This window comes from Perca fluviatilis, chromosome 4 (genome assembly GCF_010015445.1).
Source record: "Perca fluviatilis chromosome 4, GENO_Pfluv_1.0, whole genome shotgun sequence".
Taxonomy (NCBI): Eukaryota; Metazoa; Chordata; class Actinopteri; order Perciformes; family Percidae; genus Perca; species Perca fluviatilis.
The window spans coordinates 7,050,705-7,074,289 of NC_053115.1; the positions used below are offsets into that span (position 1 = coordinate 7,050,705).

The following is a 23,585-nucleotide window of genomic DNA, read 5'->3' on the forward strand; positions in this document are numbered from 1 at the left end:
GCTGTCTTGATTCTTCTCTACTGTGGATCCTTTGGGCTCTGCCCTGCAAAGTGTGGCCTTACACACACAAACACACACACACACATTTTGACAACGTAAGATGGGCTCACTCTCTCTATATCAAAGGCCCCACCTCGCGGGATTGACTTTCGTTCTTGGCAGCATGAAAAAAGAGAAAACTTTATGATGTTTGTTTCCCTCTGGTTTTATTTGACTCCGGTTTTGTTGTGGGGAAGTGTGCTTGTTGTGTGTGATGTCTGTTTACAGCACTGGGAGTTGCTACTAGCGAGATCTTTGTTTGGTATATTTGTGAGATTGACAGATTGTTTCTCTATGTTGGCTGTTTCTTAAACTCATTTAATTGAAGATGCAGTAATTTGCTCCTGCCAAACGCTTTTTTTTTAAGATTAGTTTTTTGGCATTTTCAGTCTTTATTTTTGAGAGGACAGATGAAGACATGAAAGGGGAGAGAGAGGGGGAATGACATGCAGAAAAGGGCCGCAGGTCGGAGTCGAACTATTGCCCTCTGCATCGAGGAGTAAACCTCTATATATTGGAGCCAGCTCTACCAACTGAACTATCTGGGCGCCCATGGTCTGCTTTTCATGCCTTATGAAGCATCTAGAGGGCTTATTGGTTAATTTTCAGCCATATGGGGGAAGACCTGGGTCATTCATATTTCTATGCAACGGCAAAAATTATGCATACAGAAAGAATGCTGCATCCATGTTGCTTGGAAAATCTCCAGGAGCAGATCAGTGGATGCAACGTAGAGTACTTTTAACAGATTGCTGACCTCTAGTGGAGAATAAAACAAAAGACTCAGCCATAAGGCATTATAAATTTAACTGTGTGGAAATGAACTGCATTTCAATCAGGAGAGACTTCGTTCCAGATATGCAAAGATTTATTTGTGCAAAATATGAAATGTACAAAGTCTTTGGAGATTAGAATCCATTGTATAAAATATTTTTTTAAAGGGGTAGAGAAATCAAGATATATTCCCCCTGATGGAGTCTAGACACTGGTGGTGGTGGTGAAGGAGCACGAAGACCGGACCGGAGGAGTCGATGGGAGCGGTCAGCCGGAGGAAGACCCAGGGTGCCGTGGGAGATGATGACTGGAGGTGGAAGGGGAGGAGGAGGGTTACACTCTCTGCCTAAAATGACGGCTGACAGCAGCAGAGGAGAGAACAGATTTAAATCAGGGATGTCATGCTGTGATTGGCTCGTGAAATACATAGCCGATTCTGATTGGTTTAACTGAAAAGTGAACACCTCGAAACAGCTGATCAGTTTTAGGAGAGAGAGGTGATGAAGTTATAGAAGTCATCCTGAAAGAATTTACGCTGAGCTTCATATGGCCGAGATAGCATACATTCTCCTATTTACTTTACTTACTCACAAAAACAAATCGATAAACAAATAAATATTTCAATTTATTACACTATCTCAAAGACATTGTGTCAGAAATACAAGCAACAGTGGGACGTCAAATTGCTTTCAGAACATTGTGGTCAGCATTGTGCGTTACAGAAGTATGATACAAAATATACAGAACAATCACTACACTGCAAAAGAATTAAAGGCAAATGTGGGAATGTCATACCCAAATATACACATCTGCTGCTTTAACAGTACAATATTTTAGGTAGTAAAAGAAAAGCTAATGTGCCACTAAATTACATGGATACTGAACAGTCTTTGTATTTATAATGGCTACATTACATAATACTAGCAAGAAAAACAGAGATACGTGACTCCTGCAGTGTGGGAACAGGTCAGTAGTAATTTTTGGTCATCTATTTCTTTTGGCTGGACCACAGGGGCCAGCCCATGGACATCGTCACTGAGTGATAAAGTTTCACCATTGGTCAGAGTGAGTGTGATGACATAGTGTGAAGATGTGAGTGTTTGTGTTTCCTCGTTGGCCATTGCCTTTTTAAAATGTATTGGCACGACATAAGCTTTTATCTCCGCTTTGTCCATCAATCAGCTGATTAACTTCCTCCATACATGATGTGTGTGTGTGTGTGTGTGTGTGTGTGTGTGTGTGTGTGTGTGTGTGTGTGTGTGTGTGTGTGTGTGTGTGTGGGCGGTGGCGTGTGTGTGTGTTTGTGTGTGTGTGTGCGTGCAGTGACACAAGGTTATTTCTAAATAAATATAGTGGATGGGCAGGTTTTGATATTTCAACATGTAAGAATCGGAGAACAGCAGGAAGAGGGGCAGGAAAAAAATCGAAAGCCTTCCCAGAGCTTTGTGGCGCAGTGTGCGCTGTGTGAACAGCACAATGCTTAACTTGTGCCAATAGGAAGCAAGGTGTGCGGTAGAAGAGAAACTATTCAAATAACATAAAGGAGTAGACCTACACATTATTCTATATCTTTAAAACATCTTTAAAATAGAGCCATTTGAGTGGATGGGTTAGCTCAGTTGGTAGAGCAGGTGCACATATAAAGGTTTACTCCTCGACGCAGCGGCCGCGGGTTTGACTCCGATCTGCGGCCTTGTGCTGCATGTCAATGTCTTCATCTGTCCTGTGGAAATAAAGGCCTAAAATGCCCAAAATATAATCTTAAAATAGAACCATTTGAAAGGAGCACAATAAAATGCAAGTGGGACTTGAGTTTCACTCTCACTTTCCGGCAGAGATGTTAACATTGGTGCACCAAAGAGAGTGAAGTTGTGAGGTGGTAGTAAATGCACAGTGTAGGTTTCAGTTTGTCCATGAATAAATGCTGCAGCTCATCAAGACCAACATTTCAGGCTGTTTCATAATTGCCTTGGGGTGCAACCTAGGTCCGGTCTGTTTAACAAAGTAACATTAATTACACAGTAACCCTTTAGATGAGTAATCCAGAACAAAATCTTGTTGAAAATAGCATGATTACATTGAAAAGCATTACTCAATTATTTGACTTGAACATATCTTTACCATGTCATGTGATATACTTCAGTACACAACAAACAAATATTAAAGGGACCACTACAGATGAACTTTATATCCATATTAACATTATAGACATCATCACTGACTATCCCCATAAGTCTTGTTTTACCATTGATAGCTAGCTAGCTAACCTGCAGGCTAATTTAGCGTACCGTTGTAATGCCAATTAGCTTCTAATGGATAGGCTAACAAGTGCTAGCAACAAGACTTGTTTTATTTTCTCTTGCTAACAAGCTGATTACATCAGTTACACCTGTCTATTAAATACTTTTAAGAGGAAAGAGTTTGGAAGCTCAGACTTCACTCAGCTATTGTTGCAAAAGTGACAGACCCCCAATATGGCTGCCCGAGGGGGTGCTTTGGCAGCTGAAAGCATCTTACTACCACGTTCATGCGCACAAACAGCAGGCAGTCTCTGTGTCAGATGCTTTGTGGTAAGAGAGACTGTTGCGACCCGGCCAAGGTTTTTTGTGCTCTTGCTGTTAGCACCAATACCATTTTAAAGTTGAGAGAGGAAGAGGAGTGGATCAGGAAGAGACTGAGCTTGAGTCTTCAACATCTGTGGAGTTGTATTCGTCAGCAGACTCTGTGAGGGCAGGGTAGGGCCGCGGCTGGTCCAGGTTGACGTAGGTGACATTCAGACTTATGTAGTGTTCTCCCTCCAGGCCGGACAGAATGGTGAAGACAGCCGACACCAACGTAGCAAAGCTGGGCCTCAACTCTGGATCAGGGTCCCAGCACTGGAGCATTATGCTATACCTGGAAAAAAACATTGACAGATTCTGAGTCTGAGCAAGGAGGGAATGGCCAACTCAGTCCACTATATTATTGGCTAGTAGTAAAATAAACTATAATTAATCTCACATTTATTTATCATTTAAGACATTCATGAAATTCCAGAAGGACAGGCAACCAGGAAGTTGATCCCAGCCAAAAAATAGTCTGGCACGGAACTCCGTAAAATAATTGTTTTATTCACACACAACATATTAACTAGTGAGCTATAGAGGATCTGGTAGGTGGGTTTTGTTACCTTTGGTCATAGCCAGGCTAGCTGTCTCCCCCTGTTTACAGACTCTATGCTTATCTAAGCTAACTGTCTGTTGGCTGTAGCTTCATATTTACTCTACAGACTCATCTCATATAACTTTCATCAAGAAAGCAAATAAAGATATTTCCCAAAATGTCTAGCTATCCCTTTAATGACTATGTTGGTGTTGTATATGGGTTCCTGGGTAACACTTTCCCATGAGCCCTCAGGACAAGGGGTATGAATAGTTGATTTATTCTCTATCAATCTTTAAATTGGTAGGCAAAAGCTTAAAGTTCAAGGGATTTATCATTGAAACAGCAAAAACATGTTGACTTTTCCTTGTACAGTCAGACCACTGTGTGTCTAAAACAACTGTGTGTGTAAAAGAAGAAGTGTTCTTTTGAGTTGTTTTGTAGACATACACATTAACTTCTAAACTGCATTGCTTAACTGTTGGAATAGCAAGTAGTGGACAATTTACGGGTTTCGCACTACTGAGTGACCATTCTAAAATCTTGTTATTACAACTAGGACTTTGTTCTTCCGTCTTGTAGTTGTAAATCAGTGTTGGTATACTATTATTGTAGTATTAGTATTCATACAAAAGCAGCCCTTAATTCTGTAAAGTTTTACAAAGAATGTATGCAAACTAAGCATCAACTAAGCAGCACTAAACATCAACTAACTTACAATTATTCTTTAGACTTATTCAACAGTGAGCAACATAATTATATTACTCCTACTACAGTACTTACAATGGGTCAGGGCAGTACTGAGGCTGGGGAAGCCTCCTGCCCTTCAGTAAGTAATGTGTTATGTCATAAGGGTCCACCTCTGGGTAGGGGCTTGCTCCTCTGGTCAGCATCTCCCACATCAGCACACCAAAGGACCACTGCATCAAGAGAGGACAAAGTTACATCAAGTACCAGTACACTTCAACTCCCAAACAGTATTGTGTTTTGCACACTTGTTGAGAAAAAGTTAAAAACCTCTTTAAAGGTATTTAATGGAGCGATTTGTGTCTAACCCACCGTGCTTAGTATCACTGTGTGACATAAGCAAGAAAAACTGCACAGCCTTGAACACAGACAATATGGTCCTTAGGAGTTAGGCCAATGTGGAGTTGAAAACTATGATGGTGGAATACATTTCTGGAAACTAATGTTGCCTATTATTGAACTGTAAACAATTGTATAGTATTGTGCTGTAAAGCAATCCAGAAGAACCAAATCTATGCAAAATGCTATGTAAAGCAGTGTTTTCCAAACGTCTTGGCTTGTGACCCCTTGAACCAAAGCCATGTCTACATGCTACTCTTCATCATTTCTGTTGTCTACTGTTTGTGACCATTTCAACTAACTTTTTTTTGCCCTTGTTTTATTTAAATAATTTTAAAGGCGTAAGAGGTCAAATTATCCAGTTGTTGACAAGAAAAGTAAATCAAAGATTACAAAAAACTCAAGACAAAATAAACATAAATGTATGCAACATTAAATGTGAATTTTTTCTGCTTTCCTATCCTGATAATCATTTCATGACCCCTCAAATTTAATTTGCAACCCCTTGGGGGGGTCCTAGACCCCAAGATTGGGAACCACTGATGTAGAGGACAGCCGATGATAGGATATTGACTATTTCCATATTTTAACATGGTGATAATTGACATTAAAAGGGAACAAACATGGTTGAAATGTTGTGAACCAGACACATAAATACTGTACTCCTCTGTCAGATATTGCTATTTTTCACAATATACCTGCAAGACAAACACATCAAGTATTAAACATTGATTTACACTGCAAGAAACATTGACAAGTGTCCCTCAGAACGTTAACAACTACCACAGAGATCTCGATTACACTAAAGTAGCTCTTCATTTGCTCACCACATCGGACTTGGAGGTGAATTTCTGTGTCTGCAGACTCTCGATGGCCATCCACTTGACAGGCAGCTTAGCCTTCCTGTGATCCTGAACACTATAATACTCTTTATCAAATACATCTCTGGCCATGCCAAAGTCTGCCACTTTGACTGTATACGACTCGTCCAGCCTAAAGACAGAAAAAGTAAGATTACATTTTTGTAGCAAAACATTATAACTGAGTACTGTGACGTAATAAGCTCAACCGATTGTGTACCATGAAACACTGATGTACACTAAATCAAAGAGAAATTCAGGCCTCATGGCAGTGAATAAATTGCTGACTCACATGCAGTTGCGTCCTGCCAGATCTCTGTGCACAAACTTTTTCTGAGCCAAATACTCCATCCCCCTGGCAACCTGCAGCCCGAAGCCAATCAGATCCTTTACGGTGGGGTTCTAAACACATCCCACAAACCCATGACAAAAACACTGATTTTAAACAGTTGGAAATGTACACATAGTTCGCTACTCAGTAAACAGATGGTTGCACAAAAATCTGATGATTCATTTGCACTGTTTTAATGTAGCTGTCACACCCTCTTCTCGCAGCGTATGAAGTGCCGCAGGTCCCCATGTTTCATGTACGGTAGCACCACTAGAGGGAGCCCTTCCTGTGGCAGGAGGATGCCCAGCAGAGACAGCACATTACTGTGGTGGAAACCCTTCATTATGATACCTTCCTTTAGAAACTGCTCCACCTCCTCGACATCTGTTATTCCTGATGACACACACACACACACACACACACACACACACACACACACACACACACACACACACACATTATGGACACATTTATGGAAATGTAATGGAAGAAAGACACTTAAATCACAATTTTGAGAAGCTGCTTTTAAAGATATATGTATATATATATATATATATATATATATATATATATATATATATATATATATATATATATAGAGAGAGAGAGAGAGAGAGAGAGAGAGAGAGATATTACTCACTATTCAAAGACTTGACAGCACAGTGGATTTCTCTGTTGTTGTGGTCTGTGAAGTAGCCATGATAAACAGTGCCAAAATGACCCTACGGGGGGGGGGGGAATCACACAGGACTATTGCTGTTTCTTCCAAACAGGAGATAGCTTACACCAGGCTCCATAACATGTTTTTTGTTTCAGATGGAGGCAGTGGGGTTCCTTACCCTTCCCTATGATCCGGTGGTGTTGCACAATAAGCATCTCAGCAGGAATAAGAACATCCTTCACCTCCTCAAGCAGCTCTGGCCTAAAACTGGAGATGGAGATCTTCTCTGAAGGCATGAGGGGAGTGAGGGTAGGATCTATGCTGCCTGCAGCGAAGCTCAGGCTGGGGAACACCATCGACCCCACCAGCGGGGTAGAAGGACTTAGGGATACTACTGGTAAAGGTCCAGAGAGAGAGGTTTATTAAGTAGTTATAAAGGTATATGTATGTGTCAGAAGCAATCTAGCTATACAGTATTACAGTGCAGTATAACACGTGCTTAGCTAGAGGGTCACCTCTCCTGTAGTCCCCAACGGGCGACAGCTCCACATTATTTGTACCAGAGAGGTTAGCACTGTGGGCCAAACGGGTCTCTACCATGGAGGCTGAAAACATTTCACAACACTTTTTAATCATCAACCCCAGAAGAACACCTGTACATCCTATGCAACACCAGGGATGTTCTAGTTAAAAGATTTGTGTAATTCATCCCATATCCCACCCACAGCCGGTAGCAGTTGTACAAACATTTCTGACCAAAGTCCACATAACAGAGAGGAGCCCACCTTTCTTCGTCTTCCTTAAGTGTTTCATAACAACGAAGGCCAGCACTGCCCCGGCCACCAGAGCCGCCAGGATCCCCAGAACAACGCCCACCATGTAGTGGTTGCTGACCCTCACCACCGTACCAACGTTGTGGACCTGCCCGTTGATGGAGATCTAAAGAGCAGAGTTCATCATACACAGTGAATACCATCATCATACTATAAAGGCAGGAATCTTTTGTAAGTCTGTCCGGTTATCCAGTTATCTGACCCGCGAAAGACGTAACACGCAGCACGCTGTTGTAGGGCTGTAAACAGACTCATTTATCTATCTTCAAACTTAATAAAATAGCGTACATGACACTAATGACATTTCTTGCCAACTCTAGACACAAACGAAAGCCAGACACTAAATTATATTACATTGCTGTGAGCTGTAAATTCACCACTTCTAAGCAGAAGGCAGAAGATAACGTTATTTCAGAGCCTGACCGGGCAAAGCCTCTCTTCATCCGGGCATCTGCCTCCATCTCACTCAGACTCCCTGTGGGTCTGGTTCAGCAGCTGCCTGTACCATGGATGTCTAATAAGAAGGGCCTGTACCCGTCGCTGACATTTTCACCTGGCGGACGGGACGCTACTCAAAAAGTTTTTTTTCCTGAAGTAAAACTATTAATATCGCACAGTAGTCCTGCATTCAAATGTTTACTTAAGTGAAGAGTAAAAAACGAGAGGAATTAGCAACACAATGTACTGAAATTGACTTAACATCGGTTAAAGATGAAGCTTTCAACTCTAATACAATGCTGGATAATTTAATGAATAACAATGCATCATATTATAATTGTTGTATTTTGTGAGTAAAATCTGAATCTGCAACGTAACCAGTAACCTTTTTCTGTCAGATAAATGTAGTAGTACAATGTTTTCCTCTGAAGTAGAAGTACACAGTATGTCAGTACTATACAGTTTAGTTGCATATTTTTTTAAGTGCTTTGGGAGCCTTCTAAAAGTTATTTCAGGGGACAATGAGTAAGCATAGTAACATATCCAATATTTTGAATATCTAAACATCAAAATACATCTATAGCTGTTTGGAGACTTTTTACCTAATACATTTACTATATCGCCATATGGGTAATCTGTGAATTTCCCATATCGGTCAGGCTCTAGTTGTACCTTTAAGTTTTTAAATTTCGAATGCTATAATAAACTACCTAGCGTCAGCATGCAGACATGCTAAAGTGTCAGAATTTCTCGGGTTTGTGCATAGAAAATGAAAAATGTGCACTTAATTTTCTACAGTATTTTAATTATCTTAACTAGAAATATTTGGAGATTTTTTTCTTTTGGCATAATTTACATATCAAATCTGATAGCTGCTTGACAGTGTACATGCACAATGTACAAAAACTGGTTGGTGATCACTGTTGCATGTTGGATCCAGGTACAGTGCCTTGCGAAAGTATTCGGCCCCCTTGAACTTTTCGACCTTTTGCCACATTTCAGGCCTCAAACATAAAGATATAAAACTGTAATTTTTTGTGAAGAATCAACAACAAGTGGGACACAATCATGAAGTGGAACGATATTTATTGGATATTTCAAACCTTTTAAACAAATAAAAAACTGAAATATTGGGCGTGCAAAATTATTCAGCCCCCTTAAGTTAATACTTTGTAGCGCCACCTTTTGCTGCGATTACAGCTGTAAGTCGCTTGGGGTATGTCTCTATCAGTTTTGCACATCGAGAGACTGACATTTTTGCCCATTCCTCCTTGCAAAACAGCTCGAGCTCAGTGAGGTTGGATGGAGAGCGTTTGAACAGCAGTTTTCAGTTCTTTCCACAGATTCTCGATTGGATTCAGGTCTGGACTTTGACTTGGCCATTCTAACACCTGGATATGTTTATTTGTGAACCATTCCATTGTAGATTTTGCTTTATGTTTTGGATCACTGTCTTGTTGGAAGACAAATCTCCGTCCCAGTCTCAGGTCTTTTGCAGACTCCATCAGGTTTTCTTCCAGAATGGTCCTGTATTTGGCTCCATCCATCTTCCCATCAATTTTAACCATCTTCCCTGTCCCTGCTGAAGAAAAGCAGGCCCAAACCATGATGCTGCCACCACCATGTTTGACAGTGGGGATGGTGTGTGAGGGTGATGAGCTGTGTTGCTTTTACGCCAAACATAACGTTTTGCATTGTTGCCAAAATGTTCGATTTTGGTTTCATCTGACCACAGCACCTTCTTCCACATGTTTGGTGTGTCTCCCAGGTGGCTTTTGGCAAACTTTAAACGACACTTTTATGGATATCTTTAAGAAATGGCTTTCTTCTTGCCACTCTTCCATAAAGGCCAGATTTGTGCAGTATACGACTGATTGTTGTCCTATGGACAGAGTCTCCCACCTCAGCTGTAGATCTCTGCAGTTCATCCAGAGTGATCATGGGCCTCTTGGCTGCATCTCTGATCAGTCTTCTCATTGTATGAGCTGAAAGTTTAGAGGGACGGCCGGGTCTTCGTAGATTTGTAGTGGTCTGATACTCCTTCCATTTCAATATTATCGCTTGCACAGTGCTCCTTGGGATGTTTAAAGCTTGGGAAATCTTTTTGTATCCAAATCCGGCTTTAAACTTCTCCACAACAGTATCTCGGACCTGCCTGGTGTGTTCCTTGTTCTTCATGATGCTCTCTGCGCTTTACACGGACCTCTGAGACTATCACAGAGCAGGTGCATTTATACGGAGACTTGATTACACACAGCTGGATTCTATTTATCATCATTAGTCATTTAGGTCAACATTGGATCATTCAGAGATCCTCACTGAACTTCTGGAGAGAGTTTGCTGCACTGAAAGTAAAGGGGCTGAATAATTTTGCACGCCACTTTTTCAGTTTTTTATTTGTTAAAAAAGTTTGAAATAGCCAATGAATTTCGTTCCACTTCATAATTGGGACCCACTTCTTGTTGATTCTTCACAAAAAATTACAGTTTTATATCTTTATGTTTGAGGCCTGAAATGTGGCAAAAGGTCGAAACGTTCAAGGGGGCCGAATACTTTCGCAAGGCACTGTAAATCAGTCAGTTAATCATCATCTAAACCTCCAGCCGGATTTACCTTCACTGGCAATCCCTCACTGGTGATGGTCATGTTTTTGGGGATCCTGCAGGTAATCTCATTATCCAGGACTTTGGCATCACAATCAACGCCTGCCACCGTCATAATGATGGTCATACAGGAGCTCACCAGATTCAGCTTCTGATGCTGTGGACAGAGAGGTCAAATCAAGATATGAGACAAAATTACTTATTTATCATAAACATATTACAAATCCACATATATTTGTCATTAATTCACAACCAAATACAACCTTAGAGCTATCTCTTACATGTAGTGACACTTCGTCAAACCCAGGGTACAAATTCAGCACATGTCCATCGGTTTCAAAAGGTATGGGCTCGCCGTAGGGGTGGTAAGAGAACTCTTTGTTCCAAAGTCCCAACGCTCCGTCCATGTCAAAAGAAAGCTCTCCTTCCTCAGTCTCATCCCTGGGAAACACAGGAGAGATACACTCCATCCTCGTGGGCAAGGACTTGCCTATGCACTCCTGAAACAAAACAATGTAATCATACTTTATTGGTAGGCACAGTAGAATGTAAGCATATGACTTTGGAGAGAAATCAAAAAGACGGAATAAAAGAAAAATGCTGTATCTACTGTACATAATGATGAACACTGTACCCTTGTCACAGGTTTCAAATGGCTCTCATTGGGTTTAAAGCGGATGATGGTGCGGTAAACAGAATCCAGGTTCTCCCCCCCAATGACAATCTTTGACCCCCTGCAATACAGACAAATGTGAGAAATAAGATTGTTTCCTGTTACAACTGAATTGGTCTAATGAGAAAGATGAGAAAAAAAGGGAGAAATGTTGAAGGTCTCATTGGTTTACCTGTCAAAGCTGCAGTCAGGCAGGACAGCTGTAATCATTGGGTTTTCTTTGTAGTAAAACACCTTTGTGGTGAGGACTGGAGACTTGTCGATGAAAACACTCAGAGGAACGTCCCTCACCTCTGAGATGGGCTGGGACAGACAGATGATGGAGGACACATTGCCTTTGGGCTCTGTGACTCTGTAGGGAGACAGAGATATGTAATTGACGTGCCGTAACAGGTCAACTGTTGTAGATCAAAAAGCATTATTCATACATTATTCATGTTTAAAAAGATAACATCTCCAGTAGAAAATAGTTCAGATCTGAGTCAGTCAAGCCAAGACCTATCTAGGAGTTAGCCTGTAGTTTCACAAACTATTATTATTCTTTTGAGGTTAGTGTGGTGAAAAAAGATAGGGAGAGATGTATTTCCAGACCTCTTTATAGGACAGGGCATGTCATTGAGAGTGACTTTCCTGGTCTTCCCAGCATCCAAGTGAGGACCAGTCACTGTGATGAGTGTGCCCCCAACACGTGGCCCATAGTTGGGCTGGATTTCTGTGATGTTGGGAATCTGAGGGGACAGTTTATTAAAGTGTTTTGGTAAACAAACTACTTTTAGCTTAGTAAAATTGTTCATAGCTTGTACAGTATGTTGTAATGAGGATATCCGTAGATGATAACAACAAAGATTACCACAAATGTGAATCCTGGCATTTCTGCTTTTCCGTCAATAGAGTAGCGTCCCTCCACCTTGCCCTCATGCACCTCCACTGTAATGTTAACTGGTTTGGACAGCTCAGTGGCCCCAGAGCGAATCTTACACACGAAGCTGAAGAGCAGCACCACAACAGACACTCAGTACGTCAGCGAAGACAACAGTTTGTGTTGTTTTAACACGTTAGCTTTGCTGCTAAAACACAGCTTACAAGTTAAATCAATGCACTGACTCTTATGAATGTCTTTATAGAATTAGTTTGTTGGTGAGTCTATTAAAGAAGAATGACATTCCCATCAGCCTCAGCTGCACTTTGTGTTTAGTGCTAATTAGTAAATGTTAGTATGCTAACACAAGATGGTGAAGATGGTAAAAATGACCTGATAAACATCAGCATGTTAGCATTGTTATTGTAAGAATGTTAGCATGCTGGCGTTAGCGTATCAGTACAGCCTCACAGAGCCCATAGAGTGGCTGTAGACAGGTTACACATATTGGTTACAGTATGTGGCCTTGTGTATCATTTTCATATTCAACACATCAGTAACAAAGTATAATAGCGCACATGTCAAAATTTGGTGTCAGTCCCTCAAAGTTTAGACTCATTATGTTGTAATTATGTTCAACAGTCAGACATTGTAAAGTTTGATATCAAGGAGTAGCCATTATAGACCAGCAAAGTCATGCTCTGTTTGATCACTTTCTCGAAAGGTTTCCAGGAAAGAATTGACAAGCTTTTTATTTTATTTTTACAAAGAAATTCCTGAGGGTACATTTTCCACAACATTACTATAACAGATTGTACTTGGAGCCAGATCACGGCCTGTATGGATACTCACTGTGTGTTGTTGCTTTTGACTGGAAGAACAGTGCAAGCAGTCTGCCCCAGTCGGACCTGGTGGGTTCTGGAGGTGATGGCAGGTCTTAAGGGGGACTGGAACTCCCACCCACACACCGTTAGCTCTGTTTGGCCATCAGGAGGAGCAGTCCGTGGAAAGAACTGCGTCAATAAAGCAAAACATATAGTGCCACCTTGAAATGAAATGTTTTTATTAGTTGCTCATAGAAATGTTTGTATCCTGGAATACAGAACAAACCTCACCCCAGTGATCCCTGGTGGGCAGGACTCGTTCCTCCAGCGTCTGTTACACTCGCTCTCCCAGGAGCACACTCCGGAGCACCAGCCACAGCCCATGAACTTAGGGGCTGTGAGACACGTGGCACAAGTCAGGAAGTGTTGACACCCTGGCCCTCTCTGGGGCACCTGGATCATCTGAAACAGAGAGAAAACATTTTTAAAGGTCACATATTCAATAATATGGCCTTGTGCTACTTCATTACCTCCGCCAAGGAGGTCATCTTTTCGGTTTGGTTTGTCCGTTTGTTTATAGTTGGTTTCAGCAGGATCACGGAAAAACTACAGGCCCGATTATCATGAAACTTGGTGGAAGGGTGTAGCAGGGGCCAAGGAAGAGCGTGGGGCGGAGCAGATACACATATTATTTTTCACTTTCGTTTACATTGCAAGATAGGGCGTTTGTGCTGCGTTCATGTGGTGTTGGAATAATCGGAAAAATGTGTTACCGACTGGGAAAATTCACACTGGATTAACATTGTAAGATCCGACTTGGCAGAGGTCTTTGCTCTCTGATTGTGCAACTGTTGTTCTTTGTTTACTTGATGATATATTAGGCAAGGCACTCTGAATGTCTAGAGAGAACCCTATGTTCAGGTCTTCTCTCCATGCTGCATGAGATAAAGAGATTTGATTCATCAAATCATTGACTGTAATTTGTAAAAGTACTATAAGAATTTCTCTGACAGTGCACAAGTCAGGTCAAATGGTCACATAGACAGCTCCTGGTGCAGAAATGTCCAATAAGTCCAATAAATCAATCTAAATAACACAAAGTAACAGTCCTAACGTCCCACATACCACAAGCCCCATGGATTACAGATCCAGTGCCAGCTTTTCATATCCACCCTGTTCCAAACGGCATATCAAGCTTATCGATTTGCTTTAGCCCCTTATTCATTCTCAGGGTCACACCTTTTCCAGCATGCACTGGGCAGAAGGTATAAAAAAACACCCTGGACATGTCTCCAGAGCATCATAGCGTCACTGACAGACAATCAGGCCCAACTCATTTGTAATTGAAATGTAACCTGAGCTGCATGTCTTTGGTCTGCGGGAGGAAAGTTGACCCCAAGAGCCTCCTGCCATCAGATGACAGTAATATCCACATAGCCATTGTACATGTTTATATTTACTCGTATTTCACGTGACTGCACTCTTACCTTGTCTCCAACCACAAAGAGAAGATACTCTGATGAGTAAACAGCGGCAATGGACGAGACCCTCTGATTCTCTACCAAAGAGTAATTGGCAAAGATAATAGGGCTGGATCTTGTCAATACAAGCTGCCAACACATACACAAAATAGGATTATTAGTAATGGACCATATACAATGGTGATAATGAAGATAAATACCAAAAATAGCTGATTCAAATCATGCTGTATACCTGCAGCAGGCGTCCGGTAGAGGTGCCAATATGGGCTACGGTCTTGTTCTCTATAGTTGTGACCAGCAAAGCTGTGAGCAGAACATCTGTCATTTGCCTGTTGAAGAGGTCCACTCTGTAGTAGGGCTTTGACACCATAGTAGGATGGTCTCTGCATGTGGCGTTGTTCTCCATGCTCTAGTACAAAGACCACAGGCAGCAGAGCACATCAAAATGAGACAATAGGGATGATAACATCCTCAACATTAATCACAATAGTATTGTTTAGAGCTGCAAAGTATATTCGATTAGTCAATTAGTTAACTATCAAATTAATCACACACTATTTTGATTCATCGGTTTAAGTAATTTTTCATCGGTTTGAGTAATTTTTGTATTTTACAAATTCTCTGATTCCAGCTTATTAAATGTGAACATTTTCTGGTTTCTTTACTCCAGTATGACAGTAAACTGAATATCTTTGAGTTGTGGACAATAAATGAAACACTGATCGACATTTTTTTTTTACCATTTTCATAGACTTAACAAATGAGCAATTAAATTAAGAAAATAATTGACAGATTAATCGACAATGAATCGACATGAATTTCAAAACTCCGCACCAAAATGATTTATTATTTTTATTCAGGAATTCAACTGCCTGTCATGTAAACCCGAAAATACAAATAAAAAAATCATTAAAAAAAGTTCCACATTCTGAGACCATAAAATGTTATCCTTTAAAAATGTACATATGTAGTAAAACAGGCCCAGCTGTTTGCTTGTAAGGACGTTCTATGAGCTGCTCTGGTCACCAGCGTAATCATGAGAAGCAAAGTACCTGGCACACCAGAAGCACAAGGTTAATCTGTCATAATAATATGATCATTTTAATAATGTAAGAGGCCATGATAAATGATTCTTTGCTGCAATACTGACAGAAGGATTACCTTGTCGCTGTAAACACAGAGCAGGGCGGATCACTGTTTAATTAAACAGAGTCTTCATGTAAACACTGGCTAATATCTTGAAGAAATTACACTTTGAATTGTTTTCAAGGCATATAAAAGGGAAAACAGGAAACTGGAAAATAAGCATTTTTTCAAATTAAATTGGAAGACATGCATCGTCTATCGCGCGTCTCATGAAGTAAGACTAGAGTAAAACACAAACAACATTGCTATTGACTGAAGTCATTCGCCAGACCCTAGATAAGCATAAAAAACTTTTTGTTTATAAGTCAGTTTCCTGAACCCTAAACGTCAAATACCACTGACATGAAAATAAAAATTATTTTGGAAGCTTAAGGACACGTACTGCAAAGGTTAAGATACTTAAGGACTAAGGACTAACACACTTAAAATGACATTGAGGAAAAAGTGTAAACAAGAACATTATTAGAAAATATGTTATATTGGCTGAAACATGTTTTCTGTTAGGATAATTACTTATCAAAGAATGGACAAAATCACTGGAGTTCTCTTAAAAGTGTGTTTACTTGCACACAGTATACAGCACTTCAGCATAAGTACAGAAAATGACTGTCGATAGTCTTTAACAGTAGCTTTTTATAGAGGAAAAGGGAGAAATATTACACAAAGAGATACTGGGCCCTATTTTAACGATCTAAGCGCACGCCGGGCGCATGGTTCAAAAGGATTGTACTTAGTGTCTTCATTAATCATAGGTGAGTTTTGGGTGTAACATGCAATAAACCAATCAGAGTGTCATGATGGCGGATTTGCACCGTAATATTTTTTATTTGTAATCTTTTGCATGTTTGTGTGCTGCTGTGCTTCCCTGTGTGTGTGTAACAAGCATAGTGTGCGCACGCTGTGCATAAGCCTAGGCGCATTTTACTAATTTGCTGTTAAAATAACAATGAGATGCTGCGCTATTGACTTTAGACCAGGTTTTTGTTGGTCAATGGCGCGATCACTTCCCGCTGCCTCAAGACAGCAAAACGCACAGAATGCACCTGAATACACCTCCCTGTAAGACCAGCGCACCCAGAATGCACCTGAACACACCTCCCTGTAAGACCAGCATGCCCATGGGCGCACAGATGGGTGCAGGTGCATTTGCTGTTTAAACGATGTGGGCGTTGGACAGGAAATTGACAACTGCGTCAGTCTTAATCTAGCAAAGACCCTTGCAAGATAGGGCCCACTGTCTTCTTATCTCTGATCAGGCCCGGCGCCTCCTCCACGTGCGCTCTGCCCTCAGGGGCATTCTTTGCTTTTCACAAGGTCAGTCACTGTGGGCCTCATGATTATCTCATGAGAAACACAGTTAGTTTGCACACAGACTTCATGCAAATAGTTTAACACCTAAAACAAAGCAAAGACTATAGCAAGCATAGCTTTTCTAACATTTTCATATTTCAATGAGAGCCAAAAGGTCAAAAGTGGGCTGTGATCATCAGAATTGCTTACTCATATTGAAAAACATGATTCACTCTCAACGATCCTTTAATATCTAAATAAGTTGATGACGTACTAAAAAGCAGAAAAGCACAGCATTTGTAAGATACAGATGACTTTGTTGGCACAAAAGATGTTTTGATTTGCTGAGAAATGGAAGAACCAGGATTTCAGATTGCTGGACAATCCCGCTGGCAGGTTTTACTCAACATTCAGACAAGCAGCCAAAATCAGCAAAACAGAAAAAGCCTCAAGAGAAAAGTTCACTGGTCAAGTAGAAAGTGTTCCTCTGAAGACAAATAGAAGAAAGACTATACAAAAGAGAACATTACAACTAACTCCATCTAAACCTCTTCCAAATTTCCGTCCAATGTGAATCTAACAAATCAAAACCAACAAGTTCAAAGACTTAACATCCAAACTATGAAATCATGGCTGCAACTGCAATAACAGCAGCTCTGTTCTAGAAATGTTACTTCATTCTCAAACCAAACTGACAATAATTTACAGCCACCACAGAATAAAAAATTTAAAATCTGGAAATAAAAAGCAGCTTTCCCAAGATAATTAACACAAGAAACAAATGCTGTTATAATATAAGAAATAATATAAGATTAAAAATATTTATTCAAAAGCACACTTTGGCAAATGTTTAGTTTTAAAATACCCTCTTCCTGTCTGACCTAAGAAACTCCCTCAACTGATACAGAAAACAAGTCATACCTGGCCCCCATCCATTTTTCATTCCATTCTTTTTCCATGCTTATTTTTCCATCCAAAAAGCAATTTGTGTTAATGTTTTCTTGGATTTACCAGTGAATGCTCACTGAATGCTGATGCAAATGGTTCTGGGTGCATAGTTTTTTTGCTTTCTTGCCAAGAGTTCGATGACAAGATCAATACCACTCTTTGCATGAAAAAAAAGAAGCTATAGATCCAGCAGGTGGTTAGCTTAGCACAACACAAAGACAGGAAGCAGGGGAAAACAACTAGCCTGTAGCCTGGCCACCGGCACCTCTAAAGCTCATTTATTAACACTTTACATCTTGATTTTTTTTCAGACTGTCTCTGCAGGTAGAGTGGCAACCTCAAAAAAAAATACACCAGGGATTCACCTCCCTTAAATTGTCCAGTAGACTCCACATTAGGGCTGCACAATATGTCATTTTTTGTAATCGTCATCGCAATATCAGGTGCCACAATATACACATCGCAAAAGGCTGCGACATATCGCGATATACACTCATAGGTTTTTTGTGTTAGTTAAAATTAAATATCAGTAGAAAACTGCACTTTAAAATTGAACATAATCTGACTTTTATATTCAATGTTCAATTTGCTCAATAAAAGAATGTTAGAAATGATTTCCTTTTCATTTATTTTAAATTCAACAATAAATTAGTTGTATTTTATTAGAATACTACAAGCAGCAGAAATGCAGAACTGAGTGCATTGTAATTTGTTTATTTATCGTAAGTAATATCGTTAGCGCGATATTCAATAATGTTATCGCATATTCTCCTTATATCGTGCATCCCGACTCTACATACTGAATCAGACACACACACAACTGAATTTACCTTTGTTCTTCACCTGTCTGTCTCTTTAATACAGTATCTTGAAGAAAATAAAACAGGAACTCTGAGATCATATTAATCACCTGGAATTGTTGTGTTAGTGGACTGATGGGCTCACCTCATGAGGACAGCTCTCACAGGGCTGGAAATGGCAAAGCCCTCTGGAGAGCTGTTCTGGTCCAGACTCGCAGCAGTCATCCACCCCATCTACGATTGCTTTGTTCACATTGTCCATTGGGAAAGCGCACAGGGCCGAATCGTGCTCCGTGACCCCGTTGTCATCAGTAACAGCAAAAACCCCATACAGGATGTCATCCTCCTCCTCCGCCCCTAACTCCTCTGCCAGCTCCCTGCCTGCCTTGCCAAAATGGGCTGCCTGAACCACATTGTACACCACATCCTTATAGGGCTCACTGGCTACGTTCCTCCTCCGGCGTTTTGGTTCAAAGCGACACTCCAGGATCACCTCGCGATACCTCTTCATCTCCCATTCATTCCGTGGGAGACGGCCCAAGCGAGTCTGAAACGGAGATGAGTCCTGATCGGGGCTCTCTCTCTGAACGGAGACGAAGTAGACAAACTCCTGAGTGAAAAAGCTGTAGACATATTCAATATGGTATGTCCTCCGCAAGCCTGGAAGGACAGTCAGGCCACGCACATCTCTGTAGAAACCATCTTCTGTGGCCAGTGGTCGACGCACTGATATGGACTTCCTTCCGTAACGCTGGGTCACACTGTCGTTGACTGTGGAGGCAACAAAGAAGTAGACAGTCTGACCCTCTTCGACCATGGTGACTTTGGTACCAAGAGGGCTAGCCACACAGTCAGGACAGTAGGCAGCAGAGTTTGAAGCCTTTCTGAACAAACACTTAGAAAGGGAGGGCGACTCTCCATTTGAGTTCAGTTGGTGGAAATAGCATACACCATATTGAGAACTTCCACAAGAGTATAAATACATAAAGAGGGTATCCAACAGCAAGATCTGATTGTTTGTGTCCTCCAGGAAGTCAGGATCCTTGTCAATGTCGCACAAATCGCATATCTGGCACTCTGGGCTTCCCACCGGCCCAGTGCGGAGCTCCCACACCTTCTCCAAGCTTCTGTTGACAGCTTCGATCACATTCTGAGAGGCAACATACACCTCCTGGTAAAGCGAGTTGTTGACTATGTTCTGAATAGGGCCCCGGGCCTGGAAGAAGGGCATGGTGTAAACAACAGAGAAGTTGACAGGGCTGGGGGCAAGTGAGGGACAGTTGGCCAAGGCAAAGGCCAGCAGAGTCTGGACACAGACACATGTCCCCCACTTTGTGGTCCAGTGGACCATCTCCACTCCGGGGTGCACGAGGGGCTACAGCACAGACAACGTGGGGTTACCTCCAACTCTGATGTCGGCAGAAAAGCATCCTTGACACCAGCCGCTGATACCTGAATGAAGAGAGTAGCGAAAGTCATTCAATCATTAAGAAATTATTCCCTACAGCACAAATATGGCTGAAACCACAGCGTACAAAATGTATTCTTGACCCTGAAAATTGTTTGAATAAAAAAATCCCAAAGGAAACCGTTATTTTCTTTTTTGCTGAGGGTTATACGAGAATACTGATCCCACTCTTGTGTCCACTCCAGTAGCTTTTTTTCATGGTAAATGGACACTTAACAATTTGCCTCTCATACACTTATTCGCACACACTCTTTAACCCTTACTCTGTCTGCAACACTATAAAATGATCAACAGTTGCCCATCACAGCAAAAATATTGTTCTGTGGCAATGGTGCTATGTGGGAGTGTGCATTATTTGTACTGATGAAAGTGAAAATCAATATATGTCTGCTTTCTTGTGTTCCTAACAGATCTGAGGTGACAAATATCATCTCGGTTGAGCCAGATGATGATAAAAGTGGTCATAAAGATAAAAGCTTCCTCTGAGTCACCACAAACACTGAGAGGAAATGTTTACATAATCAAACAGAGAGCTGTGTTGCTAGTGCTCAGTATAGTAGACAGTGAATACAACTATTTTCATTGTGACTTCCTGCACAAGTAATTTATATCTGGCTGGTCGTGTGTACTCTGGTTAGTCTAAGATCCCATCTGTTCTTCTCCCATTATGAGTCACGTTCTTTTACTCAGGAGAAGTGGTTGTAACAAGTCAATAGACCAAACGTATGAACTAAAATTGAGTATTTGTTCACGTGGCTCATCTTCATCAGTCTCCAAACAACAACCAACCAAATGTTTCAAACTCTGAGCCTTGTCTTCATTCTGAACAGACGTTGTTCGGTGGATCATTAACTAGACACATCGCTGTAAGGCTGCATTCAAGAACCCCGGCCTCTCTACTTTGCATTCCTGTCACAACCACTACGTGCCTGTCAGGGGGAAAGATGTGCACGGACTGATGGTCATAAGACCACGTGCCTTTTTAAGCCCCAGGTGAAGAAGAAACGGCTCGTCTGCTCGTGCTTGAGAATTTCATCAACTCGGATTATTTTATTTAGCAGCAGAGAAACTTCATTTTGACCAAAAAAAAAGCACTTATTCTTGCAATAAGCAGTGGTACAGAAAGGTCCCATGTCAAGTATGGTGCCTTTACATCAATAATTCATAGAATCCCAGTACAGTTGTGCTACATTTTAACATTCGCAGCTCCATGTGAAACTGAGGTTAAGGTTAGAGGACATGGGTATACATAGTAATGACACTGATTGTCTTTCTACATGTGCATGGTTAATAAAGCAAATGGTTGAAATTGAGTTTCCATTCATTGTACTATAGTGCTATTTACAGGCCGGCCAGCATGCAGGTTTTTGCTGAAGGCTGCATCAGCGTCTGACTGCAATTCCATCACAGGTGAAGTAAAGATGCAGTCACACTAGTGAGAACACCAGCTCCCTTGGTTCTGTTATTCACATAATATCAAACTAGATTTCAAGCAACATTATATAAAATGTCAGTGTATTAAATGTTACCTATCTTCTATTTTCTGGCTTGGTCTTTTTATTTATTTATTTTAGCGTCATAATGAAATTACCTATTTCAATTTTCAAATACACAACGCAAAGTTTCTTTACTATCATTTACTTACAACAATGAGCTGTGAGACTACAGTGAGAGGGATGCAGATATTGGATTCAATAGCTTTATTGTGTCAGTGCCTTGCACATAGGCACTTTGGTGGCAGTTAATTAGAGTAAGAAAAAGCATCTCTCTTTTTATTAATCACCCACGGGGATTTGAAGAGGTAATCTGCTGTGCAAACAATCAATGGTCAAAATAGAGAGTATTGTATTGATTCAGTGGCAGCAAATGCAACCATTACCACCAAAGATCCAACAGTGTGGAGAGACAACAGCTTGGCATTTTCTTTATTTTGAAACGTTCATAAAAGGATGATTTCTTTGAGTTTATTCTTCAAAAACAATGTAAGATTATTCCAAGCGGTCAAGCCAATATGGTACCAAAATCAATTCTGAAAATTGCACAGAGGTAGCATCATTTTAGCTTTTGCTTTTATACGTTCTTATCCCTGTATCATTTGTTTGGTAGAAAGCTTTTTTTTTTTTATCTTATCTCCATGTCCATACTCCTGTCCTGTTTCTTATCATCACAGTCTGCCTTAATTGCATGTTTGATCCATTGCACATGTAAAATGGTATTTAGAGCTGCACAAAACTGGTTCAACACCTTGCTCTGTGAGCTCTAAGGGTTAAAGGCTGGCACTATGGTCTTTAACACATACTGTTCTTATAATAAATCCAGTTTCCCAAGTTTAAATTCTAATATTTCATAATATCACTCTCAAATTGTACTAGTAGTAAATGAAACAGGTGTAGCCTATCGTCCAGATCTGTTCCCACCCACCTCAACCCGAAGCCGGTCAATGGCCCCTTCAGCACACCTTTTCCACTCATCATCACACAAACACAACACGCCACAGTTCCAACATCCCAGCCTATTTTACAATTCTTATTATAATTCAATTTGAATTATATAAGTGGTAATGACTTTAACAAGCGCCTAAAGGGACATTTAGCAGTTGGCTAGTTTGTTTCTATTTTGTTTAAAAATATCTCTGGTACATGCAGCTGTGAATGTAAAAAAAAAAAAAAAAAAGCTTACCTATGCAGGTTAGTTTCTGTCCTCTTCAGGGAAGCAACCGCAGCCAGGTTTGCTCCTTGACTGACTTTAGAATAGCGCAGAGATGCTTGATCTTTGCTCGGGTTACCGGTAGATTCAAGATTACACCATTAGATTGGTTTTTTTTTGGGGTGGGGGGCGGGGGGGTTGTGGAAACCTGCTCGTACTCCCAAAGCGCTGGGACATGTAAAATATGTTGGTTTTCGGATTTAACTTCGGTCCTCTTTGCCTCAGTAGTGCTCCAGCTCGGCCCTCCCCTTTCAGCTTCCGACTGACACTATCTGTCTGGAAACCAGTTCTGGATTAGCTACTGTCCATTTACCCCCCCCCACCGGCACTATTCCACACTGAACCAGCTTCAGAGCTACTTACAATACTTTGATTCTGCTCCCAAGTCTACAGTTTGCTTACTGTTAGGAATATGACTGTTCTCATGATGGTATACTGTAAATCAATAAATCCTAAAACACAATATACAGTATATACGTAGTTATGGCACTCACATTTTCGTTGTTTGGGTCTCTGTGCAATGATAAAGGTTTATCTTACCTTATATGATAGATCAGTAAATACACAATAACAGTAAAGTAAATAATAACAATTGTATAATTATAGCCTACTTGTTTTTAAATG

The 23,585-nt window shown here is 40.8% G+C and overlaps 1 protein-coding gene across 2 annotated transcripts; it reads right to left on the bottom strand.

Annotated features, from left to right (window-relative positions):
- Positions 1-1,417: 1,417 nt before the first annotated feature.
- Positions 1,418-23,197, bottom strand: mst1rb (macrophage stimulating 1 receptor b). 2 transcript variants are annotated; one of them, XM_039796327.1, is made up of 21 exons: positions 22,935-23,197; positions 18,933-20,239; positions 14,836-15,012; positions 14,610-14,732; positions 13,414-13,584; positions 13,151-13,311; positions 12,290-12,425; positions 12,031-12,167; positions 11,612-11,791; positions 11,401-11,500; positions 11,048-11,266; positions 10,777-10,923; positions 7,678-7,831; positions 7,408-7,497; positions 7,071-7,283; positions 6,872-6,952; positions 6,443-6,624; positions 6,193-6,302; positions 5,868-6,033; positions 4,738-4,874; positions 1,418-3,708 (listed from the first exon to the last, which is right to left on the bottom strand). In XM_039796327.1, the coding sequence occupies exons 2-21, from the start codon at positions 20,136-20,138 to the stop codon at positions 3,477-3,479; spliced, it is 4,122 nt and encodes a 1,373-aa protein (XP_039652261.1). In that variant the 5' UTR covers positions 20,139-20,239; positions 22,935-23,197; the 3' UTR covers positions 1,418-3,476. The 2 variants fall into 2 exon arrangements, with proteins under 2 accessions (XP_039652261.1, XP_039652260.1); XM_039796326.1 differs by having other exon boundaries at positions 7,071-7,286.
- Positions 23,198-23,585: the final 388 nt, after the last annotated feature.

Excerpts from the sequence above, each read along its gene's own strand:
- mst1rb (XM_039796326.1), bottom strand. The coding sequence starts at position 20,138 with ATGGTCCACTGGACCACAAAGTGGGGGACATGTGTCTGTGTCCAGACT. Across the intron at positions 13,312-13,413 it reads GCCCACCAGGGATCACTGGG|TTCTTTCCACGGACTGCTCC; the intron begins GTGAGGTTTGTT and ends TTATTGACGCAG. Across the intron at positions 12,426-13,150 it reads GTCAAAAGCAACAACACACA|CTTCGTGTGTAAGATTCGCT; the intron begins GTGAGTATCCAT and ends GCTGCTCTTCAG.